At 39.0% G+C, this 19,626-nt stretch overlaps 1 protein-coding gene across 4 annotated transcripts; it reads right to left on the bottom strand.

The window, feature by feature from the left end:
- Window positions 1-2,668: 2,668 nt before the first annotated feature.
- On the bottom strand, window positions 2,669-15,731 carry tfap2c (transcription factor AP-2 gamma (activating enhancer binding protein 2 gamma)). 4 transcript variants are annotated; one of them, XM_086293464.1, is made up of 8 exons: window positions 15,570-15,731; window positions 10,705-11,166; window positions 10,216-10,267; window positions 8,996-9,067; window positions 8,192-8,414; window positions 6,880-6,998; window positions 5,387-5,528; window positions 2,669-5,169 (listed from the first exon to the last, which is right to left on the bottom strand). In XM_086293464.1, the coding sequence occupies exons 1-8, from the start codon at window positions 15,597-15,599 to the stop codon at window positions 4,875-4,877; spliced, it is 1,395 nt and encodes a 464-aa protein (XP_086149590.1). In that variant the 5' UTR covers window positions 15,600-15,731; the 3' UTR covers window positions 2,669-4,874. The 4 variants fall into 4 exon arrangements, with proteins under 4 accessions (XP_086149590.1, XP_086149589.1, XP_086149592.1 ...); XM_086293463.1 differs by lacking the exon at window positions 15,570-15,731 and adding an exon at window positions 11,703-12,134; XM_086293466.1 differs by lacking the exon at window positions 8,996-9,067 and having other exon boundaries at window positions 15,570-15,709.
- Between the last annotated feature and the right edge of the window lie 3,895 nt (window positions 15,732-19,626).

Here is a 19,626-nt window from a genome sequence, read left to right as displayed (position 1 = left end):
ATGCAGACCATGTTGCATCAACTTTTATCAGAATGCATCATCTCTAATACTTTTAGTCAACTCGCTCTCCATATAGCTCCTCATTCCTTACTCTTATTCCTCAGTGGCACCAAAATGGCACTATTAATCATGTAAAGACCGGATGGTTCCTATTTTTGTCCAAATGAGAGACACTTTTTTTATATTAAAATGATCATCTGGGTTGTGTGTTTACAGGGCCAGGCGTGTTTTAATTCAGATTTCTGATTTACACTACTACTCTCATCTGTGTGACTTGTCACTTATGACATGGAACGTTAAGGCTATGTTTTAACTCATAAAGTGGTTTCAGTGGTTGGGAGCTGCAAGCAAGCGATTAGTCTGACTGCAAATGAGCCTTAATGTACAACAGATTTCAAAGACAGGGAAGGGAAGCGGTTAACTAAAAGGGTAATTGTAAAGTTCTAAGTGTCCTCGAAACAAGTTGGGCAGAAATCTATAAAAAATTGTAACAGTAAGAGCATACAGTCAACTTGTTAGGCTAATAAGTAATAAAAACCAACAAAAAGATTGTCAAACAAGGTTTTAAAAAAAAGGGAAATATCACATCAAGTTGTCTCCTTTTTGGCCTTTTTTCCGCTCTTACAGTTTCATCCTGTGACTTGGTTTGACCTACATGGAAAGGTCATTCAGTCAGAGCTGGAATAGAATACAGCTACAGTTCAGTGAATCTGGAGTTGACAAGTAGCCTCGGGCATCCTAATGAGGTCTGAAGATTATATTAACATGTCAGATATAATCTCTAATATCTATTTTTTGAAAGAAAAAAAGTACATGAGTTCCTCTTCTTTCATAAGAGAAAAAGAAGTGAAGGTAACAGGTAAGTGCAACAAGTCTATGCTCGCCTCCTTTTCCCAGCTACATTAGGCGTGTCGTAAGAGAATTACTCACACGGTCTCACAGTTGAGAAGAAAACGTTTGACCAGTTGCGATGTTGCCTGTGTTTTGGAAAAACACGTACAAGGAATTAAACAAAGCCGTTCACCTGATGTCAAACGGAAAATATGATCATTGTATATGTAAAATCAGGTCAGTTTAACAACTCTGCTGATCATTTGACCAGCTCCAACTTTGTGAATGTGCTCAGTTCGAATTGATTCTACTGACAATAAAAGATTTGGGGGGGGGAAACCCCCCCAAAAAAAACAAAAAAAACAAACAAAACAAATGGGACGTGTGTACTTAACAGCTGACATCTGCCAAAACAAACTTTGTGATGTGACAAAGAGACGGCATAAAGAAACAAGGTCAACCTCCAATCAAATCCTCAGTGCTTCCTCAACCATTTTCAGCCTGTCATCAAAGGCACAAGAAGAAGAAAAAAAAAAAAAAAGTCTTCCTCTTTCTCTCTGCTAAATTTCACCCATACCTCCTCCACCTATTATCTACCCTTTCAGGGCCAAGCACACAAGCTAACACGAGTAACTGAAGGCAGTTAAAGTCAACCGCTGTGGGGGCAGCGAGCCACTGCGTTGACAGGTCTGGTTAAACAGGTTCTGAGGGGAAAGGCTGATACTTGTTTAACTGCAAGGTAGTTGCTGCTGCTGCTGCTTCCTTTATAACCTGTGGCTTGGTTTTTGGGAAATGTTCGTTTCACCCACTGACCCCAAAAGCTAATATAAAACATAAAGAGAAACACTGATGTCATATATGTTTGTGCATTTCAGTGCCGTTGTTATACCTTTCAATTCAGCTATATGTTCGATGTTGATTCATATAAGTGTTACTCCTACGTATGAGGGGCCGTACAAGCCAAAATTCATTCTTTCAAGCTGCAACACTTGCACCTGCAAACTTCTTTTTACGTGCACTCAAAATAGTGGCACAAAAATAACGCCATAGATAGCTTGCTGAAGAACTTATAAGAGCACAATATTGCAATGTGTGTTTTAAATATGTGTAAACATGAGAATAAAAATATCCAAATATAAAAATTAAAATAAAACTATGTGAGAGTGAAAGTATATGTATGTGAAAGAAGAATATATGTATGTGAGAGTGAAAGAATGAATTTGTTTGTACGGCCCCTCATACCTACGTGAAACACAAACAGATGAACCTCTGAAAAGCAAGGCCTGAACAGACAAGTGATGATGAAACAAGTAGACAGTTCTGCCTAACTTCCTTTTCTCTTAACTAAATTCTTTGCTGCAGCCACAAATTTGCATCTCATTATTCCCCAAGAAACTTGCAAGTAGGCTTAATGGCACACCTGCTCCAAACATATGTAAAGGAAATATTGGCAAGCTGCAGAGGATAGACGTTGAATGCTGAACGGTTAGTACAGTCGATTCAATAGTTGTCCAAGTTTAACATAAACAACCCATTTGTCCTCTCTAAGCTGCACTTCTTTGTTCATCACATGATGTACTTTTGAGGTCTGTGCTTTTACTGAGCAACACAGCTTATTTGTGAAGCTAAGTGAGAGCACATAATGATGGCTACTGTTCTCATTAGTTTAGTAGGGGATTTTCTTTGCCGTTTATTAATAGGAAAGTTTTTCAACACATGACTTAACCATCATCTGTGTGATATTGCTGAAAAAGAGGCTACAGAACAAAAGTGCTATCCATTAAGAAAAAAAAAAAAAGTAAGTGTGTGGCCTAGGCAACATTACTGACTCACTAAATCAGGCTTGAGGCTGTCATTTATTTTTTTCCTGAAACTTTAAAACAGCATTTTTTTTTTTAAACATTTTCAAAAATGTATATCATCCCCACTTTCTAAAGTCTAGTTTATAAAAAAAACAAAAAAAAAAAAAAAACAAAAAAAAAAAAAAAAAAACCTAACTGATTTACAAAAGTTTAACACATCGTCATAAAAAGTTAAGCTATGCACCAAACTGATACCATTATTTACACAAGCCCATTAAATTACAACATAAATTAGAAAATATTTACATCCAGGACAAGACACTGGATAAAATTCTATGCTTGGAATTTAATTTCTAAAAACATTTTTTAAAAGAAATATTTACATTTACGCACGCATTCTCACAACCAACACACAACCTGGCAGAAGTGGGCTTGTTGGTAGGTTAGTGTCAATTTGGATGTTGTTTTAATAACTTGTTCACAAAAAATTAATAAGTAAAAGCAAACAAACAAAAATTCTCACGACTATGTACTGTATGTGTTGTAAGACTGAGTAACAATGGATCCATGGCAACGCCTGTAATCCACAAACACTGAGGAGGCTTCTGTCATAGCAAATTCAAAGTGCCCCTGCTATGCATTCTGGGATTTTATCTATCATGTAGTCTGTTAAATCATTTTTGCACATGAGAAAAAGGGTTTGCAAAGTCCACATCAAAGTGAGTTATTCTCTCCTGCAAAAACCAGTGCTGCTAAACTGCTTGAAATGCATAATTTGAAGTCCAGACTTTTCTTTTTGTCATTTACATCACTATGTAACATGGTGCCATAATGCACACCTAGCAGCTAGTTTGGCATGCCCTCAAAAAAAAAAAAAAAAAAAAAAAAAACCCAGTCAACTAAAACCTAATGCAGCCACTAATACTGAGTGTTTCAGAGGGTGAAGAGATGTGCTGTAGCAGTATACAACTACAAAAATAAAATAATGAGCCTCTAAATTGGCATAATGGGGGCACTTTAAAGTTTTTGGTTTCTGAAAGAGCACAGGCTGAGATGAGAAAACCAACTGTCTTTTCTCATCTAGCTTCAAATCAACTCCCATGAACAAAAACACAATAACACTGGATCCATTCTGAATTAATGGTACAACTAAAGCACAAAAATAAAGAAAACTAAGATTTTCCATCACACATAACTGTCCTTTGCAAGTCAATTGAGACACAGGAAATAAGTGGATTTGCCCCCAGACTGAGCAGGAAGGAGAAAACTGAGAGGAATTCACAGCCACAGAAAGTCATCTTGAAATGATGTCCTCTAGGGAAGATGAGGGAGGGAAAAAAAAAGAGAGAAAGACAAGGGAGGTGGAAAAAATAGTCGCAGAATGCATTTTGTTTCCCCCTCATCTTCTTCAACAAAATGCAGGCCCTGTGGTTATAGCAGTAGGCCACTAGCAACTGTATGTAACTGCATAGTGGCTAGCATGATGCGGCATGTATTAATCCCCTTTTTAGGCATGTACTCCTTGCTAGGAATTTAACAGTATTTTATCGCATTACTTTGGTGTATGAATGTACACCCTGGTAACCTCTCTGGAAAAGTCATGGCTGTAGTTTCACTAGCTTATGACAAATAGCAACTGTGCTAAACAGCAATATGAACATAAATGTATACTTTTTTCCTTTTCTCCCCGACTTTCATGCATCACACAGACCCTGCTGTCCGTGGCAAATTTAGAGAGAACTGAATGCACAAACCTTACCAGTTCATAATGGCAGGACTTGTTGCCAAAAACAAATCTTTTGCACGTGTGAAAAATAACATATGCCATGCTGCTCTCCTCTTACAGGTTTGTGTGAATGAAGGCAAGACAAACATTAATATAGAAGTGAACTATCACTAAATGACAATCCTGTTGCTTTAGCAGACAGAAGAAGCCACACATGCCATGTCTGAAAAGGGCTTTACTCTTTCACAGTGCGGGCTCCCATTAGGACAAATCCAGAGCATTCAACACGCATGCCAACAGTAACTGATTTGTAGCCTGCTGTGACAGGCTGTTAAAAATCCCCAACCTGTCAAACTATAAATTTACAGTGTGAGCACACACATTCACACACAAATGCAGCTCTCAAAAAGACAATACCAAATATTGATTTTTAAAAAGGTCCAAAAGGGAAGTCGGGGCAGCAAGATTAAGTGACTCTGGGAATCTCAGGTTCATAGGGATTCTCCTTTAAGCTCTCATTTCCTGTGCTTGTCCATTTTGTCAGTAGATTTACTTCCACTGTCTGAGGATCCCTGGGTGTCGCTACCAGAGCTCAGGTACATCTTGTCCACTTGTTTGAGCGCTTCATTCAGGTAGTTCTGAAGCGAGGTCATGGCAGCACAGATGGCTGGAGAGCCAAAGCCATGAGTGATGAGACTGAAGTGAGTCAGGCAGCCTTGGATTCCAGGTTCCAGAATGGGAGCAGGCCTAGCGTTGCCCAAAGGTGAGCGGTCCTGAGTGAGCAGATCAGTAAACTCTTTGCAGATTTGCCTGTAGGTAGAGAAGCAGAATAACTAAGGATGTGAAATATGTACAGATTTGTGACCTAATTGGAAAATGGATAATACTTCAGATAATTTCGAAAATACAGCTTTCTATTGATCAAATACTTTAAAACCAGCTTTTGAAAAAGGTTGTCTTGCTACATCCCACTTTGCTAGGTGTTTAAATGCATGTAAATTAAAACAATGATTGAAAATACACTTACTTGGCAGCAAGGAGCATGTTCTTGCGCGAGTTAGCCTCATTCCGCTCCACATGTGGCCTACCCAGGTATTCAGCAATTGCCTTTGCAGGGAATTCGGTCTCACACACATAACCAAAGTCTCTTGCTAAATGAACAGCTTCACCTAAGACAAAAAAGAAAAAGATAATATTACATATAAGAAAAAAAACAAAAACAGGTTTTCTGTAGATCCAGGAAAACACTCAAGTTGCAACTTTATTGCTAACCACAAATTAATACTTGTGAATAAATATATATTACTAATACATATTAATATTAGTCTTTAGACAAATATTATAACAACATATCCTTTGACATACTAGATTGTTAAGCTGTCCAGGAGCAGAACAATTTACTAGTTTAAGAGCATTACATGAATAGTCCCATTTTCAAACAGATATACACAAGCATGAAGGCATAAGAAGTGAAGCAGCTGAACTGCAGAATAATCATCTGCAGTCATTCTTCTAACTCTAGGTAAGAAGAGCTATGCAGATTGATACATTTTTGTCTTCAGGGTGGCTCGACTTGCATGTTCATAAAGGGATTATGTGAATAAATGCTACCAAAACGGGCCCCGAGATGCCAACAACACCGCTTATTGATAGACATGTACAAGTCTTCAAATGCTGGCAGCTATTCAGAAGCACAAGCTTTAAGGTCAGCTGGCCCTCCTGGCAAGCCGAACACAAGATAACAAGGCTTAATTCAGCTTTGAAGGTCTCTAAATAACACAGGCCTCCAGTCATCTTCCTGCACAGAATCATCACCCCATTTATAAAAATTCGGCATGTGGGGAGTGAAAGAGGGAAAAAAATAAAATAATATCTTTCTATAGCCAGCGGCAGGTAAATGTGATTAAAGTGATACTGGGATGATAGAATCAAATGTCACTGACTGAGGTATGACTGCAGTTGTCATTCAAACTATACAGCAACAGAAAACAGTCACAATAAAAATCAGGGCTGTATGACCTGGTAGTATTCTTTCCATCAACAGGAACAATTAATTTTCCCTAACACAACTGAGTTTCAGAGGTGACTTTGCACACTAGGTAATACAAGACAACATGCTCAATGGAGTAACAGAATTAGTGCTGAGGTTTGTTGTTTCTTTTGAGTATTTCAGATGGAAAATGGTCATCTCAGTCTTTTATACACTATACGAGTTCAGTCAACCTAATTTTGGCTAAATTTTCCAAACCACTATGACTCACCAAATAATGTGTAGCTGACAGTCTGGCACATTAAACACAGGGGGGGGGAAAAAAAAAAAAAAAAAAAAAAAAAAAAAAAAAAGGTTGCAGTTACATTGCCTTTAGTTACCCTTTCCACAAGAAGTGAAACACACACACATACCAATGCCAATACACTAACGTTCCCACATTCTCATACTACTAACGCGACATTCCAGCCACTGCAAACCGTAATTATAGTGCGAGAATTTACTGTGGGCAAATGACTAATGTGTCATACCTTCTACTAGCGAGGTAAGTAGAGTGACATTAGCTGCCTTCCTTCTTCCTGCAGGCAGGTTAAGCCCAATTTTGTCCAGCTTTTCTCTCAGAGAACGGCCTCCATTTTTTGACTTGGCTCTGTATAAAGAGAAAAAGAAATTGAGGTCATTCACATATTGTCTTGACATTTTCATCAAATTATCAGTGGAGTTTTAAAAGGTTATTGTGTCATTTATGACTATTTATTTGATCCCCCTTGAGACCATAAATTAAAAGAAATACCAAGAGTTACAAGATATGTACTGTACACCTGTGTAATACACATTCATGTGTATAGTCTCAAACACTTCTGAAAATAAATTACAAGAAGATTCTCTTGACCTAAAATAAAATATTGAAACAATTCATGTTCCACTCAAAAGCACAGCAGAGAGGTATAACTCATAAATGCATTTTCAGAAGCTCTTGAACTCTCCACTTGCCATAGCCAATTCAGTTTTCTGCATGACTGGCAGACAAGCTCTCCCCCTCAGTGGTCGGTGAGAAGGGGCGCATCTTTGGAGAGACATGTGTGTTTGAGTGCCCCCACCCCTTCTCCCTCTTGTCCCACTACTAACGATAGTCCTATTGCTGTGTGACCTACTTTTAAGAAAGAAGAAAAAAAAAAAAAAAAAAAAAAGATTGTATATGTGGGTCTGTGGGTGCATGTCAGCATTAATACAGGCACATGGGAAGTGGTAAACATGCACTCCAAGTACAAAATGCTCCAGTCAGGAGTGTTAACCATGTACTGTAACCTCGAAGTCCCTCAACAGACTGCTGCACTACCATGTGTGCCATAAGGTCAACTGCTCTGGCACAGTTTAACATTTGCAATCACGTACACAGGAACACAAACACTATAGGTAGGTACTAACAATGTTGACGCAACCTATCCCCAATGGAAGCACTGAACCCAAAATTGCACACAACACAAAGAATGTCACAAACCTTGCAAAAAATAAAGAAAAGAGGAAAAATGATGAGCCGGAGCAACAGAGTCAAGCTGTGCTTTTAAAAAGAGCCTTTCCCATGGGCTACTAAGCTTTAGCCTACAGATCACTTGCTCCACGCCTTCCACAGCTTAATGATGGTTTATTTTTGAGATAATAAAAGTCTTAACAGTTTGCAGAAACCAGAAATTTTGAACAACTGAAATCATTTTGGATTAGTTAATCCTATTTTTTGTGAATCAATAGAAATGTATTCACATGTCATGTTAAAGATTTTTACGAACCACAAGGAAAAAGAATACTGTCTAGCTGTGACGTGGAATGAGACCGAGCCCTGACCTGCGTAGAACGCCTCCCAGGAGCGATGCGTTGAGGCATTCTGGGGGTGACAAACGTCTCTGGACTTCAGCCACAGTAACCTTGTACTTGGATGTAGAGCTCAGCAAGGAAAGACGGCCTGGTACGGAGCAAAACACCTCTGTGGGATTTGACACCATGCCCAGCAGGGACTCTTTCTGGAAGGGAAGACCCAGTGCGTTTCCTTTAGGCAGAGTGACAGGCCCTGGAGAGTGAGGAAAATAATGTTTGTAAGCTAAATACTAAAGTAGTGCAAAAGAACATAAAAACAGATTGTGGTTGGGCAGTCAGATTTGTTAATTACTGTCAATCTTTATTCCAGACTTACGATCCATAAAAAATAAAAATAAATCAGACAAACCAATCTGTACGTTTCCTGTTTATGTGCATAAGCTCTGATCTTTCTGTGTCTTGTGCGGAAAAGCGAGCAGAAGTATGCGTATGCTGCTCTCCTCCAATGAGGAAAGCCAGTCTCTGCTGTGCCAAAATATACAAGAAAAAAACATCTAAAGCCTTTTGAAATGTGTGGTTTTGGAAAGATCGGATGCCTGATGGTTAAACAGCTATGATGCCCTCACGTCAAACACTATCCACAAACAGGTACGCACATACAGACCGTCACTCATCTAAGCCACAACCTCGGAACCGTGAATTGATTGGTCTCACAGTCTTTGATCGAGCTAGACATTGTGATTTTTTTTAAATGTCATCCCACAACAAAAGCACTGACAGACAAACAAAACAGTACAGCACACTACGAAACAAAACAGCTATCTTCATCCTCACCCGCGAAAATTCCCCCCTGATAATAAGTCCTCTGTAAGCGATCAAGGTTCCTGCCACCTCGAAGTCCTAATACTGAGACAGAAATGACAGAGTCACATCAGTGCTTTAAATCTCCTCTCCGGCAAATCACTGGGAATGACATGCCATTGTTTACAAGTGGAAACCCTAGATTGCCCATAGCGTGCCCTTGAGCCTGGGAACAGTATAATAAGCAATCACTGATTTACGTAACAAATGCAGACTGTTTGGTTTATTGCACTCTGCAAATGTCGTGCTGCTTGTTATGTACTGTAATATTGCAATATTACAAAGCAACCCTATAATTACTAGCATGCTTTCAAAGAATAAAACTTTGGGACTGTACTGCAAAATATGACATTGTCAGCAAATCAAAAACATCAATTTTACTTTGATGTTTAACATACATATGAACAAGAAACTAAGGCGTGACGTTTACATTTTAAAATGAAACTTAACTCTACTTACGCAAATTATATTTTCTACTTGTCCACTGTCCACATACTGTTCATAATAACATGATGTTCCTTGGGTTCATCTTTCACTTTAAGTCTGTTTAATAGAGCCCTGATGACAAAACAGCAGGAATAAGTTTCTCCCTCAAAACAGTTCAAGTCTCAACAAATTACTAAACTGTCCTTCACATGCAAGCCTAATGCCACACCCACCCAAAAGCTGGTTCTGCAGAGCCAAACACAGCTTCAAGACCAACTCATAATTTCCTGCTAACATGAACTGAAAAGAGCTGCAATTGCGAGCTTAACACGCCTAAAGATGATCCAAAGCTTTGGAACTCATAGTCAACACAGTTTGTGAGATTGCTCAATTTCCATGTCATGTCAGCTGTAGCCTGATGAATATGAAAGGGATCAGTTCTTTCCCACTGGGCATCCATTCAAGCACCTTCAACAGAATAGGCTAAGGATCACATCGGGCTTAAATAAGTGCATCGCATGGATTATCATTGTATGCAGTGTAAGTACAAACAGAAGACGCCTCCTTTCCTTACTCTCTCACTGAGTGCCCTGACATGCCACTATAGAAGTATGTCATTTCCAAGTATATAGAGTTCAACAAATGAAGGTCCAGCATTTTTTAGTAATTACCACATATTTTGCTGTACAAAAGCATTCCTCTTCAGTTTTCTTTTTTAATTGCTCTAACAGTTAAAAAGTCAAAATAAATAAAATGTCACAACTCACCTTTTTTGATGACCGTCTGATCTGCCATAATTATACTGTGGTCGTCTACTTGCTGATAACAAAGAAAAGAAGCAGCAGTAAGTAAACACATGCATTGCTCTGTTTTGATAAGATGCTTGAGCTAGACTATTTTTTCCTAAGGTGGGTATTTTCTTGATATTAGTAATCATAGTCTGTCTCTTTCATGCAAAGCATATAATGTAATATGTTCCATTTTATAATAGAAATATTTTCTACTACCGCACCTTTAACTTGGAAGCATTTTGAATATATGTGACCTTTGGTTATATTAACATTTAGGAGATTTTAAATCTCCATATGGCAGGCGAGTGCAATAAAACACACTATAATGCATCCATTTACGACTTTTCAGTATATTCACTACTTCGACTGCATTCACACAACCATTTAAGCACAAAGCCTCAGTCTTTGCGCGCCTCTGCCTCAAAAGTATAATGTCAAGTGATTATATAAATCTAATCCACTTACTTGAACATCATCCAGCCCGTGTCCCATGTCATGCATCCCCATATTATCGCCAATAACCGACGACTCTAGACTGTGAGCGTGTGGAGACAGCAGCTCCGGTCGGCGGAACCCTTCCCTCCTAACCCCTGACGAGCCTCCCTCCAAGCCTAGGATCTGACTCGCGAGTCCGCTCCTCCCGTGTGCGCCGAGCCCCTCCTGGCCTTGCCGCCCAGGCCACGGCTGCTGTTGGTTCGACGATGGCGACTGGTGTATGGAGTTGATGTTGAAAGGGTCCCCGAGGTGAGAGTAGGGGTCACTAGACTGCGGGTACGAGATAGGCTGGTAGGGAGGAGGAAAGTAAGGGGGCTGGAAGTCTGAACTGGCCGAGTGTGAGAGGGAAGTAGACGGGCTGTAGAGGTGTTGACTGACCGCCGGCAGGTGAGGCAGCCGTGGGTTCCCATTGCTGTTACTATCGTGCCTTTCCTAAGGAATGGAGGAGACAAAGCGGCTGAGAAAGATGCCAACAACATGGCAGGTTGTCACCCAAGGAGATAAAATGTCAGATTATTCGCTGGCACGATGTCTACTGAAAAATGGGATTTAGACGGGATAAAACAATAACGGAGACCGTTAATTTGGAATTTTTCTTAGTACTTAGTGGCTATTGCAAGAATATGCAAATATTCTCAGCAGCAATCAGCGTCTCAGATTATTATTATTATCATATTTTATTTTGTATATAGAGTAACAATAATAAGAACACGACCCCACTTTAATTTTATAAGGAATCATAGCCGGCTTTAACTCTGACAACGACATCCTGTTTTCACTGTTTCGCCAAACTTTACTCTAACTTTTCTCCCTTGGTGCAGCACATCATGCTGCTTCTAATGAGTCACCTTCCGAAATTTTACCGTGATTATTTCAACCCAAAGGATTAAAAGTCAGCACCCACTTCTTGCCGTTAAATTCGGTGCCACTGATCTCACTTAGTGGAGGCCATCTCTTACGAAACTCACCTCACAGTCATCCTCGTATTTTACGTTGTCGGCTAATTTCCACAACATTTTGGCTGAGGAAAAAGTCTCTTTCTTGCAAATTTAAAAAAAAAAAAAGTGTAAAAGAAAAAAAAAATGGGGGAGGGGGGAAAGAAGCCCGCGAGTTAATCCAGGTATGAAGAAATTAACAGCTTCCTGGTGGTCATGAACCCGCTTATTCTTCAGCTGCAGCAGGAGGCAAAGTTGTAGGCGAAGGCTGAAGGGCGAACTGACCTACCGACTGAGTATCCAACTACAGATATGAGTTTCCACAGCCACTATGAGAGAAAAATAATCGTTGTCAGGCAATATTCCCCCCTTTCCTGCCAAGGCGCTCAGTACTTCTGTTGTGAAAGTGGGCGAAACCGGTTCATAAGAAACTTGACTCCCTCTTATGGACAAAACAGTGCTGTTCAGTGCAAACATGAGCATTTCACTATATCTGCACAGCTACTTACAGTGGGCGTCACCCTGTCCGATGATGTCAGTGAATTGGAAAAAAAAAAATAAAAATAAAAAATCCTGATTGGCGGGGTGATTGTCCAATCAAAATTCGGTCCGTCTGTAGCGCGTCTTTGCACGGCGTCAAATATTAAAAGGATTAAACATCCCCAGTGCAGTCTATATCCATTTTCCTCTCTCTCTCTCTCTTTTTTTTTTTTTTTTACCTATTCCTCGTGTCTTGCAGCAAATGCTGCTTCTCATTAACATTTTTACTTCTTTTATCTCCTCGGGCCCATGGGTAGTTGAACCTTTAATTTTACAGGGCACTGTGTTCTGTTTAATGATTATATTCTTGGGCTTTAAAGCGATTCATTGGGCAGAGATCTGTTAGCCAGTCATCAAAGAAATGATTTCTTGAGTTTTATATATTTACAAAATTGCACTTTACTGAACTGCAGGACAATGTGCTCATGTAAAATATTACGACTACGAGACAGAACCTGTGAAAACGTTGCAGTTACTACTGTACGTTAATGAGAGCTTCTTGACGAGACCTTGTACTGTAGTATACGCAGGCTTTACACAGTGTATTGCCTCTAGAGACCAATCACTTTGCTCGGTTTGAGCTGCTAATTTTAATAGCCTTCAGGAGAACGTCTTAATTTGAGGTAAAAACAAAAAAACAAAAGTTAACATTCGTGTTCTTAAAACCACCACCACTAAAAGTAAAACCCTATTATTATTATTATTATTATTATTATTATTATTATTATTATTATTATTATTATCATCATTATTATCATTATTATTAGTGGTAGTGGCAGTAGTATGTAGGTCAATTATTATTGGCCTGCATACATACTACGCATAAATGCAGTGATAGGAAACTGAGCCAAGCTACTGTGTGTTTCCCTTTTATTCCTAAAACCTTGTGGTTATGCTTTGACCGACTGGATAATTTTATAATCTTAAAGATCACCTTTTTCCCACGACAAGGCGTACTTACAGTTTGTATGCTTAATTCAGTAACAGGTATTCCAACAGGCCCGTGACATTTTGATGTTTCACATCAGTGGTACGTTTCAAACCGCAATAAGCCCGAGGGCTTAACCGCATTATTCTCTCAAAAAGCTCTAAAGCTCAAAGGATTTCGGCAAGCAGCCCTTTCTTAACTTCATTTAAATTTTTGTTGAGCTTTATAGTATCTCGGAAGGAGGGCTCTTTGAACTCTGGTTTTAATCAAAAGACAAGTAGAACAGACTTTGAGGGGGGAAATACATGATATAAAAATAACACCTGTTATCAGTTCTTCAAATCGTATTATGCCACCCCGAGGCTGCTCTAGTATTTTATCACTTTGTTTTGCATTATCAATTGATACGTAAACCAGTACGTGTCAGATTTTAATTTGTGAACTTAACGTGCGGAAATCCCGTGGCTTCTCTCCACCCAGCTGTGATAGTCCGCCCCTTTTTGTCCTCTTTGCCTTGTTGTCATGCCAAGCACAATTTATTTATTTATTTTAAATGCCCTATTTAAAATGTTGTTCTGTGTTGAAACAGGCACAGGACGGACCTAAGAAAGTTAGTCACGCTTGGCCGACCGGTAAGGTTTTGAAAAATCCTGATGCTCAGCCTGTCATTTTAATGACAGCCGACTCAGCTGATGTCAGGTGTGAAGACAAAATGGATCCGTGCCCGGACACATTCGAAGTGTCACAGAAGCCAATGACTGAGCTCTGCCTAGTGATCTGCCTGTTTGCTTTGATCCCAGACTTAAGAAATATAGTTCAAAGCTGGTTTATGAACTGATTTTAACACCCAAAATTTGCATTGTATTGATAGGTCTACTAACTAAGTGAGTAAACTACTAAGTGAACAACCCTAATGGAGATCACAGTAATATTGAAGTTGCTCCAATATGTGTTCGTAACTGAAGAAAGAAAGAAAGAAAGAAAGATAGATATATATAAACTTTACTGGGCGGAAAATCTACTCTTGTAATCCCCCGCCCAAAAAAAATTCAATTTAAAATTTATAACTTAAACTGTTTGCAGAAACTATTGAAGAGGTGGAAAAAGTACCCTATCAGCAATTTTACTGAAAAATCATTTCATCCTTTATTTCAGTTTTAACCATCAGCAGCTCCACTGGTTTGTGATCCAGTAGCCTCAAGCGAAAATACTCAAAGTTTCTGATGAGTTAAACCTTGTTATTATTGGCATTAATCACAGGTTATTCAAAAAGCGCATAGCGCCGTGCGACTTTAAACTGGGGATAAAAACGAATTTGTAACTGCCCTTTTCCGCAGCAACCATTTTGACGTGAAGCAGTGTACAGCCACAGCCGCTACTAATGACATTAATGAAGATTTTGTAATTAGTAACACCTGTAGTTACTTACCACGTCGTGTCCAAATGGCTGCTGTAAAGGTTTAGGCTATATAAGGAGGGACTCAGTCTTAAGGTTAACGAGAGCGCACGTTTGCACAATGCAAACGTATTAAATTAGACAATAAATATATTTATGAGTAGATCTATGATTGCTATAATTTGACTTAATATAGCCTAAACTAGGGTTACGTTTTTATTCTACTCTGAACAAGACTGTTTTTAAAGTGATCAGTGTAAGAAAGACCCTCCGTAAGTTTACTTTTCTGTTAGTCTTCCACTGATGTAGATATTAAACGAATAAGTTTAGTCTTTTAATAAGTGCATTAGAATTATAAGTTTACATTTTACATTAGCCTTTTCATATGCTTGGATATTATTGATGCCGTAGTTCACTCAAACATGGTGCAATTTAAATTCCTTCTATATTCAGGTTATTTTTAACTGGAAGCTACTAGTTAAATCAGCGAAGGTTAAAAGATAATCCACAGGCCTCCGTCCTGTTCAAGCAGGATGTCAACCAATTTGCATTAGTTTTTCACCCTTATTGCTCACTCCGTGGCCTCTCGCACGCAACAATCTCCCAATGCCTGCGCCTTCTGACAGGGACCTGATCTTCAAGGTGGTTTTTGACAAAACAGGGAGCTGATCTGCAAGGTGACTTTTACGGGAAACCCTGTGAAGCTTGTGATATTTGAAAGTTGCCATTTTATACCCTACAGCTGTAATTAGTCAGGCTTGTTAAATTTAATGACAGAGGTGGAAGTGCATGAATTCATTGTTCAAATTTTTAAGAGTGTGGCTGTAAAAACGGACTCTAAGCTAACCTATATTAAGATGAAGTGAGGCTGATCGTCTACCGAGCTCTGTGAGGAGTGTGTCGGGCCCGAACAGCACCAGCCCAATTTAACTCCTTGTTATGGTGGGAAGTAATAAAACAAAAGCGATAAACACGATACAGGCTTGGTCAAATTAGATCATCTGTAAGAGGAAAATACAGGAGGCAGCCAACTCACCCTCCAGTCTATCCTCTCCAGTACAGACATCTGCAAGGCTCCAGTCGCAGTAATCCCGCTGAGCTGCAGCGAATGAGTGAAACCATGAGTTTTACATTGCCGACTTCACCTGACTGCAACGCAGGACGCATGCGCACTCTAATGAACTGCACCTGAGTGGACAAATCAAAATTTATTGCCAAACCGTTTATGGAAATTTGCATATACGGTTTGTGTAAAACAACGTGTACATTAATTTATTAATATGAGGAAAGCTGGTACGAAAGACTAAAAAAAAAAAAAAAAACACTGAGGAAAACAAACATGATGCACAGAATTAGACTTATAACCGAGACAGTACTACAGTTAAACTTATCATTGTATTCTAGTTTTGAGTGTAAAAAAAATAAATAAAAATAAAGTTACGGAGGATAAAATTAATGAATACGTGGAAAAAAAGAAGTATGGAAAATTCAAGATAAGGCAATTCCAGCCCAGCCCTAAAGCCACAGCGCCTCGGGGTGACCACAAGAATCTGCTTTCAAAAGCCACTGAAGCTTTTTAAGGTGTATAGTCCCTGTTATCTGATCTCCAGAAGATTTCAGCTTAAACTATTGAACAGATCAAAGTGTCTTTGCTGTGTGGTTAAGAATGCAGCTGATATATCTTGATCTGGGGAGGGGGGGGAAGACGTCTACCTGTGGTCTGACACCTGTTTAATCGATTTTTAAAAAATGGTGGAATGACACATTTTCCCCCAGATTAATTTAATTCCAACAATAAGACCTTAATTTAAAACCGTGTGCTACTGTTAAAAAATAAAGATCTTCTAATATATAAATTTTGTTGTTACGTTCTTGAGTAAAACAAAAATTAAGGGTGGAGGGGGAAAAAATCTACAATTTAGCAAATCTGACGTTATGTGTTGGTGAAATAATTCAAACCAATATAAGCAAACAATAAATTGTTCCGTGTAGTTGGTATTTATTATATCTTTCCAAAAAACCACAACAAAACACCAATTTCGTTTTATTATAGTCCCCCATGACCACTAAAGAGGCCTAAATAATAAATATATTTTTTTTTCATTCGCAAGTCTTTATTATAACTATCAACTAAATTAAAATGCTTGTTTCCTAATCAGTGTTGAATGCTTTGTTTGATAAAATGCCGCACTAAGTGATCCAAACGTGAAAGAAAGAAAACAGCAGACTACCAGGAAAATCTCTGGATGGAAACAGTTCTGTTATTCTAAAGTTTTAGCCACCATAATTTGATCATTTGTGGTGTAACGAGAAGCAGGCTTTGTACACCCTTTGTATGCTGTTTTCTTTACGCCGAGTATAAAATCTCAGCGCGGTACTTGCGCCTGTGCTGTCACCTAGGGGCCGCATCTTTTCATTACCACAGGACTGCAGTAGTAGCCTGTTTTGTAGTGGCTGTGGAGTAAGTAGCTACTCTGGGTGGACCTATTCAGAGATCAGCTCAACATATTACATCTACGGTACTTAATTTTCAGTTATTTAAGTTATTTAGGTATTTACATTACATGCCATGATTACTTCAGCAGTGAGAAAAATAGCTTATTGGCATGGCATATTACTTTTTATTGCCATTTTCACATATGTGTGTGTGTAAGAATGATTGTTGCAGAGGTAGTACTGTATAGCAGATGGCACTAAAAGCAACCAATAAAATGTTGAAGGTAAAAAATTTTTACATTTTCTCGATCACACAAGTCAATCATCTAATTGCAACCCAATCATGCGTTTCCCTATATGGAAAATTAGACAGGAAAAACCCGGCAAACATTAACTCAGGATGCAGTAAAAGTCTGACAGAGTATCACAAAGCAAGAAAGACCATATTTAACATTCACAGGTTCTGGATATCAGCTGTTGAAACCAGAGGTTTCTCAGAGTATTTTATTACCATCAATTTGTCCAGTTTTTATAAACCTTAACTTTGTAGTCAGGGACAAAAATATTTGAACCCCTGCTAATTTTATGAGTTTGCCAAATAACAAAGAAATGATCAGTCTATAATTTCAATGGTAGGTTTATTTGAACAGTGAGAGACAGAACATTAACAAAAAAAAACCCCACATTTCAGTAAAGGTATAAATTCCTTCGCATATTCATGAAGGAAACAAGTATCAGCAAGATTTCTTAATACAGGTAATGAGTTGACATTAGGAGCCTTCTCAACTCGTTACCTGTATAAAAGATAGCTGTCCATAGCAGCAATCAATCTATCCAGATTCCAAACTCTGCACCATGAAGACCAAAGAGCTTTCCAAGGATGTCAGTGGTCCAAGGATGTGTCGACAGCACTCTGGGCGCCCTTTCCTCATATTGTAAAACACATGTAAAAAACCTCGGCGTCTACATTGATGGTTCTTTTAAATTGAATAAGCAGGTGAGTGCAGTAGTTCAGTCCTGTTTTTTTCAGTTAAGACAGCTAGCCAAGGTAAAGCCATACCTTCCGGCTAACGTCTTTGAGCGTGTTATTCACCCTTTTCTTACTTGCAGATTAGACTACTGCAATTCATTGTATTATGGTCTAGATCAGGCCACCATCCATCGTCTTCAGATGGTTCAAAATGCAGCTGCTCGCCTGCTAACTGGTACCAAACGAAGAGAGCATATAACCCCAGTTTTAGCTTCTTTACACTGGCTTCCTGTCTCCTACAGGATCCAATTTAAACTTCTACTTTTTGTTTTTAAGTCACTTAATGCTCGGGCCCCTCCTTACCTGTCTGAGCTCCTCTCTGCCTATGCTCCAGGAAAAACCACGAGGTCTAGCTCAAAACTAATGCTGTCCATCCCACGGACTAACCTCAAATCCCGTGGTGATAGATCCTTCTCTGTGGCAGGTCCCAGACTTTGGAATAGTCTCCCCTTAAATATTAGATCTGCACAAACACTTGAGCAATTTAAATCATCACTAAAGACACATTTCTATGCCCTGGCTTTTAACACACTATGACCCAAGCATTTTGGTCTTATTTGAATTAGTTTAGTTATTGTTTTAATTCTTTTACTGTCCTATTATTGTTTTTTACTGTTATTATTGTATTACATTGTTGCTTTTTAATACCATTTTTATATTGTTAAGCACTTTGTGCAGCATCGGCTGTTTGAAATGTGCTATATAAATAAATTTGACCTTGACCTACACAAGGCTGGAATGGGCTACAAGACCATCGCCAAGCAGCAAGGTGAGAAGGTGGCAAATGGAAGAACCATAAAATAACTGCCAGTCTCCATTGTTCTGGAGCTCCACACAAGATCTCACCTCGTGGAGTTTCAGTGATAATGAGAATGTTGAGGAACCAGCCCAGAAATACTCAGAAGGAACTTGTCAATGATTTCAAGGTAGGTGGGACGATAGTCACCAAGAAAACAGTTGGTAAAACACTAAGAAGTGAAGGACTGAAATCCTGCAGTGCCTGCAACGTCCCCGTGCTGAAGAAAGCACATATGCAGGCCCGTTTAAAGTTTGCCACTGAACATCTCAATGATTCAGATGAGGACTGGGGGGAAAGTATTGTGGTCAGACGAGATCAAAGTTCAGTTATTTGGCATGAACTCAACTCGCCATGTTGGGAGGAGGAGAAATTCAATTTAATTTTTTCAATTCAATTTTATTTATATAGCGCCAAATCACAACAACAGTCGCCTCAAGGCGCTTTATATTGTACAGTAGATCGCACAATAACAGATACAGAGAAAAACCCAACAATCATATGACCTCCTATGAGCAAGCAACAGTGGGAAGGAAAAACTCCCTTTTAACAGGATTGGTTGGGGTGAGAGAAGGAAAACTGGATAAAGACATGCTGTGGAAGAGAGACAGAGATTAATAACAGATGTAATTCAATGCAGAGGTGTCTCTTAACACATAGTGAGTGAGAAAGGTGACTGGAAAGGAAAAAACTCAATGCATCATGGGAATCCCCGGCAGCCTACGTCTATTGAAACATAACTAAGGGAGGATTCAGGGTCACCTGGTCCAGCCCTAACTATATGCTTTAGCAAAAAGGAAAATTTTAAGCCTAATCTTAAAAGTAGAGATA

The sequence above is a fragment of the Aulonocara sp. 'chitande type north' Nkhata Bay genome, linkage group LG5 (genome assembly GCF_057382095.1).
Source record: "Aulonocara sp. 'chitande type north' Nkhata Bay isolate Kocher_YH1m ecotype deep benthic linkage group LG5, A_spYH_male_GT1.1, whole genome shotgun sequence".
In the NCBI taxonomy this organism is placed as follows: domain Eukaryota; kingdom Metazoa; phylum Chordata; class Actinopteri; order Cichliformes; family Cichlidae; genus Aulonocara; species Aulonocara sp. 'chitande type north' Nkhata Bay.
The sequence above is the reverse complement of the archived record's forward strand: the minus strand, read 5'-3'. Positions and strand labels throughout refer to the sequence as shown.

Coding starts and splice junctions, on each gene's coding strand:
- tfap2c (XM_086293463.1), bottom strand. CDS start 11,750: ATGTTGTGGAAATTAGCCGACAACGTAAAATACGAGGATGACTGTGAG. Junction 8,415..8,995: donor TCAGGGGGGAATTTTCGCGG/GTGAGGATGAAG, acceptor CTCACTCTCCAG/GGCCTGTCACTCTGCCTAAA. Junction 6,999..8,191: donor CTGGGAGGCGTTCTACGCAG/GTCAGGGCTCGG, acceptor CTCTTTATACAG/AGCCAAGTCAAAAAATGGAG.